The sequence below is a fragment of the Branchiostoma lanceolatum genome, chromosome 3 (genome assembly GCF_035083965.1).
Source record: "Branchiostoma lanceolatum isolate klBraLanc5 chromosome 3, klBraLanc5.hap2, whole genome shotgun sequence".
Lineage (NCBI taxonomy): Eukaryota > Metazoa > Chordata > Leptocardii > Amphioxiformes > Branchiostomatidae > Branchiostoma > Branchiostoma lanceolatum.
The window spans coordinates 34,159,550-34,175,491 of NC_089724.1; the positions used below are offsets into that span (position 1 = coordinate 34,159,550).

At 39.6% G+C, this 15,942-nt stretch overlaps 1 protein-coding gene across 9 annotated transcripts in view; it reads right to left on the reverse strand.

Annotated features, from left to right (window-relative positions):
• LOC136431523 (exportin-7-like) overlaps positions 1 to 15,942 on the reverse strand; it is a 35,111-nt gene that overhangs the window by 4,970 nt on the left and 14,199 nt on the right. For 5 of the 9 annotated variants that reach the window (XM_066422934.1, XM_066422933.1, XM_066422932.1 and 2 more), the window contains exons 15-25: positions 15,469 to 15,604; positions 14,679 to 14,784; positions 13,973 to 14,108; positions 8,151 to 8,224; positions 7,639 to 7,719; positions 7,045 to 7,108; positions 6,110 to 6,337; positions 5,233 to 5,321; positions 3,975 to 4,165; positions 2,744 to 2,958; positions 1,794 to 1,932 (exon numbers count right to left, since the gene is read on the reverse strand). In XM_066422934.1, the coding sequence (XP_066279031.1) occupies positions 1,794 to 1,932; positions 2,744 to 2,958; positions 3,975 to 4,165; positions 5,233 to 5,321; positions 6,110 to 6,337; positions 7,045 to 7,108; positions 7,639 to 7,719; positions 8,151 to 8,224; positions 13,973 to 14,108; positions 14,679 to 14,784; positions 15,469 to 15,604 (1,459 nt within the window). Of the gene's footprint in view, positions 1 to 1,793; positions 1,933 to 2,743; positions 2,959 to 3,974; positions 4,166 to 5,232; positions 5,322 to 6,109; positions 6,338 to 7,044; positions 7,109 to 7,638; positions 7,720 to 8,150; positions 8,225 to 11,718; positions 11,755 to 13,972; positions 14,109 to 14,678; positions 14,785 to 15,468; positions 15,605 to 15,942 lie in introns of all 9 variants that reach the window. The other 4 variants (XM_066422926.1, XM_066422931.1, XM_066422927.1 and 1 more) reach the window with 1 other exon arrangement.

A 15,942-nucleotide genomic window follows, 5' to 3' on the forward strand; every position in this document is an offset into this window, starting at 1 on the left:
CATACTAGTTTGGCGCACGAGACGGACGGTGCACTTTTACGCACAGTGTGAAAATGGGATCTCTCTGGACCTTCAAACTTCTCATACTTGTAGTTTGTAATACGGAGGCTGTGACAATATAAAACGTTTACGCAGGGGATGAAAGATTGTTAAGATATCTCTCTCAGAATAGTGCGCGCGGGCCGCGGCCAGACTGTGTCACTTCCGGGTGGATTGAAAGATCCGGTGACCTTTGACCTTCGAGAAATGTTATGATAATACAAATAGGCTGATAGCTATAGATCAGGCATGCCTGCAATAAATTGTGGAAAGAGAATTTACTGCATATTTGTGATTTCTGAAACATTTTAGTTTTATGGCTGAATGGTTCGTTGATCTTCAAAAGAAGCCATCTAGATCTAAATTTGTGACTTTTCCCGGAATTTCTAGATCCTATCTGTGCCATGCTGTAAAAACGTACTTTTCAGCAGGTTGACCCCTCCTGTATTAAAAAAAAAAGATAAATAAACACCTTTTCTTTACTTGCTATAAAACACTACTTGGACTGTACAGAGATGCAATTTGTGTGGGTCAATATTTTTACTTCTTTAAATACCGCTTATCAAAAATGCACTTTTCACATAGTCTCTACCAGTCTAACTACGCCAGGGTTTCACTTGCAGGCTCCGTTACGGGCGAAATATGATCGTCACTGTGGACTGACTCTACTGGCTAATTATTATTTTTCTGGTGAATTGTACGATTCATACGCTCGTAAGAGGGCCTGGTGGAGGCTACTTTTCACACCTGGCACCACATACAATCCAGGATTCCGTTGCTGAATGGGTATGTTAAGTTAGCCTGAGTGTCATCCTGTTTTAGTTCCAGGCTCTAGAAATAAATTGTCTGTGATTCCACACCTTACATCAAGATCCATTTGCTTACAGCTGAGCAGGTCACTAGCAAAGGAAATGAACAAACACCTCATCCAAAATTTACAAACTATAAATACTTCACGGAGAATTGTGTCCTACGGACTCTTGTTTGTATTATTTTCGAAACTGTTGGAAAATAGGTTGATCATTTGTTCCTACATGTACATGTTCCAACATTATAACAACATGGTATAACTGGGTCAGTGGGATGGGAACCTGGGCAATTCACACATTCCTTCAAAGTATAGGGGATTAGGCCTGGGTGCCATGCATAGACACCTGAAGACAAAAGCTCCAGATGTGAAATCTAAAAATATACAGAGGCAGACAATAGAGTGTGATTAGCACTTACTTTTATGGGGGCAATTACCCAAATCTACCATTTGAAAAATGATGCAAATTGTTCCAACATGTTCGAACAGTGAAACAATCACATAGATGTTTGAAAATTGTTCTATATAAAGAGATATTTGTGCAATTACTTTCCAAATAGTTCCAACATATATAAATAAGTTCAAACATGTTCAAACTTTCATTCTTGATTGTTTGAACAATTTAGAACTATTTTGAATGGAATAGTCTTTTAATAAAATTGTTTGAACTCACTAGCAATATTACCTGAAAACCCTCTCGGTGACATGGAATTGACTCTAGTAATCCATTTTATGATGTACATTCTGTATAATTTTTTGGGGTAATTTATGGTATACATGTAACGTTATATGTGCTCAGTTTACAGCTTTTTTGTACAGTGTTAGTGTGGTTCCAAACCTTTTTTTCAAACCATGGGACAAAAATCGAAGCGCGCAAGGATGTCATCCATATAATCAATACGTCGTGTATGTCAGTGTGGGCTTATGTGAAAATACAAGTGTATACCTAAAGCTGTAAGCCCCTCCTGTATTGAAGACAGTATGTACATGAAGACTGGAGGGTCTAGGTTGCTGATGAAGTTCATGTGATCCTGGGCAAGGCACTCTAACAACGAGTAGTAGGCTTGGCTCAACTTGGGATAGTCCTGAAAAACAAAAATACAAATTTCGTTTGTGAAGGTTAGACATCCAGGTAAGCAATATATAAAGAGAATTCAAACTCTACAACTGAATTCGAAGATTTATTTCCGGACATTTCGAGTGACATCCATCACTCTTCTTCAGCGTTACTAAAATGAACTAGCAGAACTACACGTATAACCAAAACAGTTCATTTCTGACTACATGTATGTGAGCATTTAGGATTCAAATGACTGAAACTTAGATCATTTCCTGATAAATTTTGTTAGAAATTGGCATCATTTTCCATAAGCCATTTTGGTGTAAGGTACATGACGTAATAATGGTGGATACATGTTGTATGCAGCAGATCTGGGAAGCACGAAATGAACTCAGTCTGAGTGTGACCTTTTTAAAGAACTTTCTGTGAATTAGTTTTCTCCTAGTAAAAAAACCCTGAGGGATATGCCTATACATGTAGCTCAACTGGTAGCAACTTCACAGTTGAACACCTGGCTCCAATTAGTTTTTTCAAAATTTATTTATCGTATAAATTAGTTGGTAACTGCTTGGGAGACCTGACGGTTCAAATTCTGAGGACATCTCGGTTGGGGCTGCGCATGTCATTCGGTAGGGATGTAAAATGGGGGCCCACTGTTAAAACTTGTGCCTGGAGCACATTAAAGGGGAAGGGCTAGCAGCCCCTCCCTGTAAAAATGTACATTTTTGTACGTACCCTGCCACTGAAACAGCAAGGAAACTTGCTGCCCTATGTGCTGCCAGAAAACACAACAAGGCTCCGAACGAACAATCAAACAAATAAATTCAAACACGCACCAGTAAGTCACTATGTGGAATGGCCAGAAGTAGCTTGATAAATATGTTGAGGGCGTCGTCGAGGGCGCCGTCCCCGTATAGTCTGAAGACTCCGAAGTTGACGTAGCCGCCGCACAGCGCGGCCTTCAGCATGGAGAAGCAGATGGCGATGCCCTTCAACTTCAGGGCGTACACCTGGTCCTTGGGTACCTCTCCTAACGTCAACACTCTGCTTCCTGTGGGGCAAGCATTAAAAAAAAAGTGTAAGTTTCGCATTCAGTTTGAAATATTTGGCAACGGTTCACATTTTCAATATAAAAGTATGATAAGAATAATGTATATTTAGTGAATAGAATAACAATCATTTTAAAACTTAAGTTGTTCCAGACCTGCAGGAAGAATTTTTCTGCAGGTGAAATTTGAGCTAAGAGTGCTTGAAAAGCAAATAAAGACCACAAAAGAGTTTTGATAGTAAATGCCATTCTTAATTGACATGAAAATTAAAATCATGCCAGTTAATACACTGTATAAAAAAGTATTTACATTTGTATAACTTAAATGCAAAATGCAAACTAAAGTTAACATAACATTGCAAATATTTCAAGGATGTGCACTCTCTCATTGGTCAAACTGGTACATTTGTAATTACCATCATGATGCTATCATTGGTTGAACTGCTAATTGTGATGGACAGTCAGGATCAGTAAGTCTATTCAGCAGCTGTACCAATCACCATAGCTCACCAACAAATTTAGAAATGCAAAATACAAACATAAAATTGCAAATATTTGAAGGATGTGCAGTCACTCTCTCATTGGTCAAATTGCTATTTGCCATGCTATCATTGGTTGAACTGCTAATTGTGATGGACAGTCAGGATTGGTCCATTCAGCTGTACCACTCACCATAGCTCAACAACAAAACTCAGAAATGCAAAATATTAACATAAAATTGCAAATATTTGAAGGACATACAGCCACTCTCTCTAATTGGTCAAACCGCTAATTACCATGCTATCATTGGTTGACCTTCTAATTTTGATGGACAGTCACTGAGTCAGGATCTGTCTATTTCTAGCTGTGTGACTCACCATAGCTCACCAGCATCTTGCTGGTTTCCCTGAAGAGAAGAAGGCCACCCAAATAGTTGACAGACATGCAGCCCCTCTCTAATTGGTCAAACCGCTAATTGCCATGCTATCATTGGTTGAACTGCTAATTGTGATTGACAGTCAGGATTGGTCTACACTCACCGTAGCTCACCAGCATCTTGCTGGTTTCCCTGAAGAGAAGAATGCCGCTGGGCGAAGACACGTCGAACTGCAACCGCTGCGACCGGTTCTGAACCAGTTCTGCCATCAGCTTGAGGACCGGGGTGGTGACTAGGGGGTCGTGGTACCACATCTCTGCCGCTCGCAACAGGATTGGGTGGTAGGACGGGTACCTGACACTGACGGTTAAGGACGTTTGCAGTCTACAATGTCATGACCTCAATTTTTTTCAACATGGTTATGGCAAAGACCAGCTAGCCTAAGAATCCAATTTTCGCTCCAGCTTTAGGTTTTTTTTCAGTCCTACTCACTGTTTGGGGGCCCATGTTGTTAAGTTTTATCGTTAAATCATTTCGGGTTGAATGAATGAATGAATGAATGAATGAATGGTTTATTCATGTAAAACTTTGCAGCCCTTGGCTGAGTACGTTTTACTCACATCACAATTTAAAAATAACGCAACTATAACAATAAAGATAAAATTTCACACAAGACGGCACATATTCGGTAGAATTAAAATAACAGAACAACTATTACAGACGTCACACTGTGTATGGTTGATTTGAACAGTCTGGTTTGCGTTACAGTCGCAAGTTTGGTTTGCGTTACAGATGCAATGTCATTTCTTATCTAACAGTCTCAAAAGTGATGGTACAGGGCTATTTTGATAGCAATGGTACGACAGGGCACTATAGTCCTTTTATCAGAGTTTCTTAGGTTCCGGCCATACGAAAATGGGTTTACGAAAATACATTCTCATCCATTTCACGTCATGAAGTTAGATTTTTGGACGAACGTCCCGACAACAATCTGTCCCGAGACGGAGGGATGGGTCCTGGAGATTGCCCTGTCCTCTGTATAAGAGTGTTTGAGACAATGCTAAGATTTCAATAAAAAGAATAAAAAAACATCAAATCTTACATTCCTATTCCATTAAATCATACAATCTTTACTATATAATTTGGAATTTTTCTAAGTACATATTTTGATTCAACTTTTCTAACAACCTTGGAAAGTCTTTCCCTAAAAATATCTGAAAATTAAACCACAACTGAACTTGAGATCAAGATGATAAAATTGTATGATTTTGCTAACATATACAATGTATACATTGGCCAAATACTGTATAATTTCATTACCATCATAATCATTTTGCCATAATGCACACATCCCCGTACAAAATAAATGCATCAAAGCACAATGTTTTCAACACTGTTGTTGTTAAGTGAAAAAAGGATACATCCAGTCAAAAAGCATCATGTAGCTGGTTTTTGTGTTGAAGGCGAACACCACCCCTCTGAGGTCACGAGCCAAACCAATCAAGGTTCTCTGTTAAAAAAAATAGTATGATTAAAAAATAGTATATTCAATATACTTAAGTAACATGATATTATTAGCATCATTTGGCAAGAGAGTAGAGAAAGATTTAAAACAAAATTCTAACTTTCTCCCTGCTACTTACATGTAACCCAGTAACCAATACAGATTTGGGGCCAAACAGCTACCTTTCACTGTAACTTGCTGTAAGTTCAAAATTATGTAAAACAACTGTACACTGTTATTGCAACATTTTTGAACATTGTAAGTGAAATAGCTTCAGTCATTCTTGCCCCGAGGAAGGTAATAAAGATATAGAAAATCATGACTTATCTTTTTGATATTCAATTTGTTGTCTTTTTTCATCATACATTTCGTTACTGCAAACTGCCCAGCCCTGCATGCGCCAGTTTGGAACTCTAAAGCCTTGGAGTCACAATTCATTTGATCATTTTGTATTATAACCAGTCGCCACCACATGCTGCATCAGCCTGTGAAGTTGGTGTGGCAATGTGCCAAAAGTTTTTTGCACTGGTCAGGGCTGTCTCCAGGACCTGTCCCTCCGTCCCAGTACGGTAATTTGCTTGTTGGTAAAGGGAAAAAATTCACCCTGTCCGTCCCAAAAATGGGAACTTCATGACATGAAATTGATAAAAATGCATTTTTATTGGCTTAAAATGACAGATTTAACAAAAACAATTAAAACAATGGCTCTCAAATATTGAAAGGGACAGAAGAAATTTTATACAACATGTATATAGCGGGAGACAGCCCTGCTCTAAACCCAAGCATGACGTTACCTTTGTTTGTTCCTCGTTGAACGGCCCTCCCCTGTCCATGTTGGCGAGCTGCTGTCCCACGGACTCGAAGGCGGTGGTGAGCGGCATCATGAACTGTTCGAACCTCTCCTCATCCTCCCCCAGGTCCACCATCAGCAGCCGCCCCAGGGCGATGTAGAACGTCGTGCGACACCGCATGTCCCCCAGGGGGTTGCTTGTGTTCACACCCAGGAATGGGAAATGTTCACTCTGTAATTTACAAACAGATTGAGGTTATAATTAGGGATATAAGGTCCTCCCCAGGTCTACCATCAGCAGCCGCTCCAGGGCTGGAAATCCAGCATTAATGCCAAATGTGCTCAGCTAATGCGTGTGTAGTGTGGCATTAATGCTACATTAGACAAGTTTGGCAAGGGAAAGATTAGGGTTATAATTAGGGATATAAGGTCCTGCCCCAGGTCCACCATCAGCAGCCGCCCCAGGGCGATGTAGAACGTTGTGCGACACCGCATGTCCCCCAGGGGGTTGCTGGTGTTCACCCCCAGGAATGGGAAATGTTTACTCTGAAAGTTAAAAAGTTTAACATATAGCTTAAGGTTAAGTTATCTAATCTTTTTTTCAGGAAAATGGTGACAATGTGGTTTTGGTTGTTGACCTTTTAATAGAATCTAAAAGTTCTGGCAGACCCAAGTGTTGTGCCCTTGGGAAAGGCACTTTGCACCTATTTCCTGACTCATACCCAGGAAAGGGTAATGTTCGCTCTGCAAGTTGCAAACAGAGTAGAGTTACAGTGTAGGCTCTTTTGTATTGCTAAACTCAAAACATTGTCAGTATTTGTGTTGAAAACAGTCATAAACAGTAATTTATAAACCTATTCATCAATAAATGTTATGCACCAAAACAGACTGATTTTACAAAAGTCATGTGTCGTCATGTACATGTACATTGTAGCTTACCGTATGATTATTCAGCACAAACTGGACTGCCTCCAGCTTCACCAACTTACGCACACTGCTGTAGGTGGGACAGGGTTAAAGAAAACTGCAGAGTATTCAATTGCATAGTATTAAGTTGTAAGGGAAGCATATTCTACAATGTACATATCAAATAAATGTATGCTACTAAATGAATGACTATGTACAGGTAAAATCTAAAGAAGTATTTGGGATTACAGTCTGGCAAGACATTTAAATTTACTTTAAGACATTCGTTATCCAAAAAATGGCATGCACAGAAGACATGTATTTACTGTGAAATGTGTTTGTCATAATATCGTTTGACAAACATTAGCCATCTACATGTATATGCACGCGTACGTGTATATTTGTATAACAAGGTAGACATTGCAGACTTTACCCGCCTCACCCACAATGCTTTGCAGTCATTCCAATCCCAAACGCTAAAGTAGCAGCTGCAATGATGATGTACAATATGGCAATGCTTCTTTATGTACATTGGGAATCGTAGAAACACAAACACACATGCACAAGTACTCACATAAACACACAAAAGCACACTTAAACTATATTAATGAAGTAACAAAAGGATATCCAACAGACAAGTCGCTGAGGAGTTGGAGTGTCCGGGATATGATGGCCTCACTAGAGCCCCAGTACTTCAAGTTGGTGATACTGTGAATAAATCAAAATTATAATACTTCATAATTTAGTTAACTCTTAGAGACTTGGCCTAAGGCTTAGACACTTTATGAATCATTCTGTTTTTTTAGGAGACATGCAAGACGATGAGCCTTTCTCTGCATGTGAAATCACCTAGTTTGAACTTCGGCATCACATCACTAGGTGGCACTTGCATACGGAACAAGAAACTACATGTAAGAAGCCACCAAGTGTCCAGCTCTAAATAAGGACCACTTGGCCAATGGAATATTTTGGTGGTCCCTTAGATAATTTTCCCCATTGACACAAGCATTACATCCTGTCTATAGTAACCACCTGTCAGCACAGACCAGATTTTATCGGTCAACTGACTGGTCTTCTTGGACAGGTTTTACAGTATGCAAATTTTATAGATAATGATGGAAAGCTAAAGGAACACTTACATTTTCCCAATGAACACACTTAGAACCATGGACTCGTCGTTCAGCCCGAGAACTTCTGAAAGTCGCTTGTACACCTGTGAAGAAAGGACAGGAGAGTTAAGTGTCTCAAGATATGCAAATGAAGTCTTCGGCTTCCTTGATCTTTGTTTTTGCATTTGGAATATGTATGTATGTACATGAATATGACACAATGTAGGAATGAACTGTCATGACTGCATAAAAGTACACTGAACAGCACTTTAATCTCCAAGCAGATGTAGGGGAGGTTACATTTCCTTGCTGCCATTTTATGTGTCGAAAACTTCGAGAGTCTGCGCTTCCTCAACAAATCACTAGGTGGCACTCTTGAGATTGCAGCATGTCACTGTGCACCACAGTGTGCATATAAGAGTTTATAAATCATTTTGAGTCCTTTCTCTACAGTAAGTAAAGTGTGTTCTTGCTGCACTTCCTCAGCAAATCACTAGGTGGCACTCTTGAGCTTGCAGCATGTCACTGTGCATCACAGTGTGCATATTAGAGTTTATAAATTATGCTTGGTCCTATCTCTACAGTACAAACAACGTGTTATTTCTTAACCTAACAAGCACACTATTCTAAGAAGTCCTATACATGTACAACACTCCAAATTACGGCTGATTTGGCCAAAGATTCAGTTTGATTGCTGCAACCAAGCAAAAAAATAATTATTGGCTCAGTTTTATCTTGTTTCTGGGAAAAGTTATAATCATGTGACACGTCTTCGCCAACTTACAGGCCAAAATCGCCCTTTTATCACGACGGGCACGATTCCCACCCTGGTTCGCAGTTGATTGAGAGTCGGTCGCTTTTGTCGAACTGGTCGGATGGGAACAGGCTGTCCTGATTCGCAGTCGGGCTCAACTATCTGTTGTAAATAAATAAATAAACTATCTGACTGGACGATCAGCGAAAAAGAGTAGTTATGGAAAAACTTGGTCGTAAACTCAGAGGGATATAAACAAAATTCTGTCATTGAGCACTGACGAAAATACCCGAAGAAATTTATCGGGGCAGATTTTGTTGCTTAATTGCTTGGGAGTGTGTTGACAAATAGTTTATCAGGAAAATACAGGGAGTTTCAAGTGTCTTTAAAGTAAATGGTGCTACAAAAAAAGACGAACATTGCCAATCTTACTGTTGCAGCGATGCGCGTAGATGTGCGTAAACGTGTGTACTTGCAGCACAAGATTTTTAATCAGATAGCCACATACGATAACAGCTTATCAGGGCCCAAGTTTTATGTGAGTTTTACATGGCATTTAATGACCTACTTTGTGGCACTTAATGTTACACCCTGTACAGGGTGCGAAATACTTTTTTGAGCCAGGTTGCACGGTGTGCAACCTGGGTAGAAAGCTAGGTTGCCCGTCAGAATTTCAGGTTGCCCCACCTAAAATTCACTGATTTCTTGAAATTATATTTTGTAAGTACATAGTATTACATAGCCTTTAACAATATAACTGGTGCTTAATTGTGTTTTTGTTTCAAAATAAAATTCAATGATATACAATGTAAATAAAACACCACAACCCACAACAAACAAACTTATACAATTCATGTGTAACACGGCTATTTTTTTAGTACAAATAAATCCTTTTTTCAACCCCCATAGACTTTTTGCTTTTTCTGCTCTAGGAAGAGTTACACTGCAATAGTTACACTGCAATAGGACTTGTACCTGCACATTATTCTCTTCCCTCACATAAAAGTTGCTACTGGGCATATTTTCAAAATCTAATAAAAGTACCCCCGGAATAAAATTACCTATATTTTTTATTGAAAAATTCACAGGTGAGTTATTAATGATATACATGTATGATAATCATAAGATAAATACAATAGTCTATGTCATTGTCCAGTTTTTATCTCACTGTCACAACATTTTAACAACTTTGTTTATTCTATTATCATTGTTGCCAAGTAAAGATTTTTTAAATCCCAGCTTATTATTAGTAAAGTGGCTCCATCTCCACTTCTGCAATTTTTAATTTTGCCCCCAAAAAAGCACTAGCAACATTTCGCCCATAGAAATACACAGCAACTCAAACACTGCCCTCTACCAGTTGTTGCTGGTACTGCAGATTACACGTCATTACTCTCGCGCAATCACGCGATATCCAGCGAGAGTCGATGAATTCAACATGGCTCAACATGACGGCCAAGAGCCGAGCGCTATAAAGCCGCGCTCTTTCCGACGAATTTTGCGTTTCAGGCACAATAAAACAGGTTGACTATGGATGCAAACGAGTAAAAAAGTATCGGTAACTTTATTAACTTGTTTAGTTGGGGGTCGATTTATACGTTTGGTTTGAAAATTTACGAGACTGAGAGCGAGTGTGTGTGCACACCACACGGGTGTGTGAGCTTCCTTGGTCCAATTATTTTCTACTTCGTCAAGTAATTGCCGCAAAATCGATTTCTCCGGCCCAAAATTTAGGTAGCGCACCGCGCAACCTGGGTTAAGAGATAAGTTGCGCCAACCAAAATATTGTTGCGCTGCGCAAGTGCGCAACCGGGTATTTCGCACCCTGCTGTACATGATTTTTAATCACTTTTCAAACACGTTTTACAAGGCTTCTACACTGTTTTTAATTGAGTATTAAACACGTTTTTGCTGCGTTTGCACGAGAAATAAACTTAAGTATAAAACGAGTGAAAAAATCTATGGAAGTGAAGGTATCCAAGATCTGTGCTGTATTCTCATGGGTATAAAAGCAGTGTGATGATGTTGTGGGCATAAAAAATACTACTAATAAACTGTCTCCTAATATGAATTTTAAAAAGAAACCTACAATTACAATATTTAGATTAATTATAATTTGATAGACATATATTTCATAAGCCTTAGGATTGTAATATGCTGTCTTGGAATATGAGATTGCAAGCTAAATGCTCTAATCAAACATGTAGACTACAATTATTATGTAAGTCTTTGCCTCAACTGATATACAGAAACATATAATTACACAGCAATTATACATTCGATTCGATACCAGCGGAGACATCAATCTGCATTATAATATTACATTCACAAGCTTCAACAAAAACACTGAAGCATAAAATAAGCGTTCGAATCAACTCTCACTTTTCTATCAATACCCTTGATAAATCTGAGTTAAGATGTTTGAATGACAAAGCAAAACAGACAAACTAAATGGTCAACTCGATTCTATTTGTATTTCACAATATTGTTTTGAACGGCAGCTATAAAATACCCACTCGCACTGGAAATCAATTAGTGCATTCTTCCCCCCCCTCAAGCAATAACACCCCCATTCGAAGTTATGGCGGCGACTTCGAGACCGAACGATTTGACAGCGCCCTCAATGAATTTCAAATTTCTTTTTACACTTTGCATTTGTGTGTTTTGTTTTTACGGTAAGAAATCAATGATTTTTGAATTACACAGAATCGAATTCAGGTCACGGCAAGATCACAGCGGTCGCCGTTAAGTGGAATGGGGGCATAAAATAAAGACTGGCAGGCAGGCAAGCCCACATGCAGGTTAGCGGGGAGACTGGCACTGCAAGGAGGGCGCCTGGCCTACCTTACGGACAGCCTGCACTAGGTAGCGCCAACTCGTCTGTATGAAAACACAACAGTTTTTTTACCCTCATACGCAGAGACCAATGTCGCCAAAGGGATTTTTTTCAACACCATCATGTTTTATAGATGAAAGGGTTGCCAATACTTCAGATCAAAAGTTTTGCAAAGATCCATAATTTTTATTCCAAAACTTTATACCAGATAAAAAGATGATAGCCTAGGGGCTTCTTTAGGCAGGCAGACAAAGCCGAAGAAGATTTGGCAACCCTAAAACTTCAAGACCTTTGTTTTCCCATTTTGCAACAGAATACAATGTAACAAAATCTAACAGTCATTTCTTGCATCATGGACATTTGCAAATACCTCAAATCTTAAACACATTTCGAATCTCCCTCTATATATTTTCAAATATCTGACAGATTTTGGAACAAGACAGACTAAAACGACTTTCATGAATTTGAGAAGAATGAACAAAAAATACTCTTCAGAAGGTTAACATGTGCATCATATACAGGCCTTTTTACAACTGTTACAGAATGATGTATAAACTTACATGTGTTACAGGAGAAATGACAATGATATTTTTTTACGGCAAACATTATGCCAAGCAAGGCCAACAGTAGAAAGTGTAACACTGACAAAACAATTCTCTCCCGTCTACTTTTTCAATGCAATCTACTTATAAATAAAATATGTACTTTCCAAATCTAATCCCAATTCTACAACTATCCAGGACGGTTGGCTGAACCTAGTGCAAGGAAACGTGTGCCACATTTTAAGGTTTTCTATCTTCTTAATTTCCAAACTTGTTTGTTTTTCTTTTGGTCATTTTGTAGACCTTCATTCTGCTAATAGCTTTGTCCGGTTGGCAGGTCATACATAGGAAAACAAGGTTCTTGTGACATAACCAGTCCTGGAGGAAATTCACCTTGCTGAAGTTTCAGTAACTCCTCAGCTAATCTTTCCCAGTGCTTTTCCCAAGGGCACAACATTGGGATCTGTCACAGATTCGAACTCAGTACCTCAAGATTGTGAGTCAAAATCCCTAACCACAAAGCCACCGTGCCATTTGTTGTTGTAGCCTTTTGTCATTCTTTGAGAACAAGACACAGCATTGCTCTGGCTAGTGGGATAATTTTAACAAGCCACACAGGAAGGCATGATGGCACGCTAAATGCTTCCCCTCCCCACCTTTGCATTTAGATGTAGTTGTGATCTAGATCTTCCTACTGAGGTCATGCGGTGGCGGCCCAACCCAGGCACTCGTATACATTTGGTGATTTTTAAACGGCTACGGCGGTCGTAAATTATGATGGACTGGTATAATACTGATGAGAACTTTGGGGTATATTTAATGTATTATAATCATATAGTTACTACCGTAAAATCCCTATTTACGTACCCACTTTTTAAACTTTTCAAGTCGCAAGCAGGTGCTCCAGGCCAACACCAAAGTCGGGGTGCGTACGTTAGGAGGGGTTCTTCCTCGAAAAAATCGCATATCAGCATGAGAGTATACGTACGGTACATCTTCATGCAAATGAAGTGTGGAATGCTACCACACAATCAATCAGTAATAAAGAATAAACAATACATATATTTGAATTGTTTGATATTTTCTACCCAAAAACATTTTCTCAGTAACCCTTTAAGCTGGTAAACATCATCGGAAGGATGATCATGTCAACCTCTTAACTATCCACCGAAATGCTGGAGAGGGGGTGCGTACGTTAGGAGGGTTTTTCCCCTGAACATTTCAACTCAATGAGTCAGGCTCGCAATGGTCCCCGAATCGGGGGTGCGTACGTTAGGAGGGGTGCGTACGTAAATAGGAATTTTACGGTAACTAAAGGCTTTTGAAACTAACTTTTAGTTTTCTTTCATGGACTCCTTGGTGCTTTGTAGCATGGTGGCAAGGATGCAGGTTGAAACATGACTAAGAATGTAGCTGAGCAGTTACTGTAAATGTCTAGATCTTTAGGTTTGTGGGGATTTGATTTTGTGGGAGAAAATGGAGTGTTCGTATGCAGTTGAAACAAGGGTGTAAGGCGATTGCGAGCAAAAATGTTAATATTTACAGTTTTGAAATTTCAGCTACTAGTAGGTAAATTCCCACTAGGTTTTGTCACAAGAACATTACTTTCCTTTCTGACCCCTTGTTGGGACTATCAACATTGCTCACACCTATCTATCTCACGCACCTGACAGGGGAAAAATGCATATGATGGACAAATAAAAAGGTACCAAAGACAAACCTTGCTAGTCTTCTGCACCTGGTCTCCTACGTAGATCTTGCGGAACTGCTCAAAGAAGCTGAGCATAGCCAGGTCCAGCTTCTCACTGCCTCCTTGTGCCAGCCGGGAATCTGTCAGGTTCATTAGCTGGAGCACTCTGTCATGGGTACGGAAAAGGCTAGACTTTAGGCTTAAGTCAAAAAGAATGTGTGTATTCATTTCGTAACTGAATTCAGCCACACTGACTAGATCTTATAGGGGAGTCCCTATAGCTGACAACTGGTACCGTAGCAACCTCACAGCTGAGATCCTGACCCTGGTTCAATCCTGGGTAAGTACATCTTGGTGGGGCTGCACCCATTGGTTTTTTTCAGGATCTTTTAACACATTCCTTCATTTTGCTGTTTTTCTTACTTTGATTCCAATAACTTAACAGGAATTCTCACAAATCTATGACTAAAGTTTCATGGGGAATATATTTGCTTAAAAACTTTGTTTTTAAACTGGTGAAAATCAATGTGCAAGTGCATAATATTATGTCATCCATATGTACATGTGTAGTATCATTAATATCATACATGCATACACAGTCTAGATTTGGGCCTTGTCATTCAGACCCATCACATTCATTTGGTAGGCTATAGCTCAGTGTATGTTCACTATATGTACACAATGTCATTGTACATGACATTGTACATTTAACCTGTTACCATCATTAAAAACCTACCTGCAGACAAGCTCTCCATCCAGGGCATCGTGCTCGTCACAGCTGGCAAAGGACACCCTCCCACCAATCACGGCACCAATGATGTACACCAGCCACGTCAGGCGACCTGGACACACATTGGAAGAAATGATACAGTCAACAAACCCAATAAACTCTTCAAAAAGCATGCCTTTAGGGTTGGTGGAGATTAAGGAGACAAAATAAAATACACACATGTTATTGGGTGGGCCAACTACCCTCTTCGCAAGGTCTGTAATGGCAGCCTTTTCCACACTCTGGTGACCTCAATACGACTGTCACCGACAGTAATTGCCCCAGGTGTAGCCATACTCGGAGAAGTTTGGAAGTTTAACCATTCACACCAGAATACATTGCTAGACATCTTCTCTTTTCGTAAGTGTGGTGGGTTCTTTAATCATATAACCTGCTTGAGGTGTGGCTTTCTTAGAACAATTTTTTTTTCATTTTAATGTTCTATCCAAAGGATGTTCCTAACCAAAGTTAAATACTCTGTAGGCAGTAGTAGTGGGCAACCTCAAGCCAACCGTACACACTCACACCACATCTTCAGAAAAGAGGCTATAGCCGCGTATAGTTCCCGTTAAGAACTTTATTCAAGCCCACACCGACATGTTTTTACCTGTGTGTGGCTTTCTCAATGTTAAATACTCATTTTTACCTAAGTCGAGTGAGGAAATTTGTATAAGGTGCCTTTCCCAGGGGCACAACAGGTATTTGAACCAAGAACCTCTATATAGATAGTAATAATAAATTTTTTTCTTCTCCTTACCCTCCTGTATTGCTAAGTCCGTGCCGTTTGGTGCGGGTGACTGGATGAGTCTCTGGTAGGCCTGCGCCGACTCGTCGAACAGCTGGATCAGCAGCGTACACGTCTTCTCGTACTCACACCTGCCTATAGTGGACAGCTGGGAAGGTAACATCACAATACATGTAAATACATGGGTCATATTTCCCACCAATACTCAGGTGGGTAGTTTCAACATACAATTGTCATTGCACATACAATTTGTATTTGACTTCTAACATTTGAGAGACAGTGATGTTTGTTCCCTGGCGTTAAAACCAAATGCCGTGAACAACTCCGTTCTCCCCACTGTTTAATTACCAACCGAATTTTGTTTAATGCATTTTCATCTACCAGGATACAAAATATAATTTTCCCTGAGCAAATCAAACATTGTATGATCATGAGCAGTGACTCTGAGGAAATCAAAGATGTTACTCGAAACATCTGTTTTAGCAT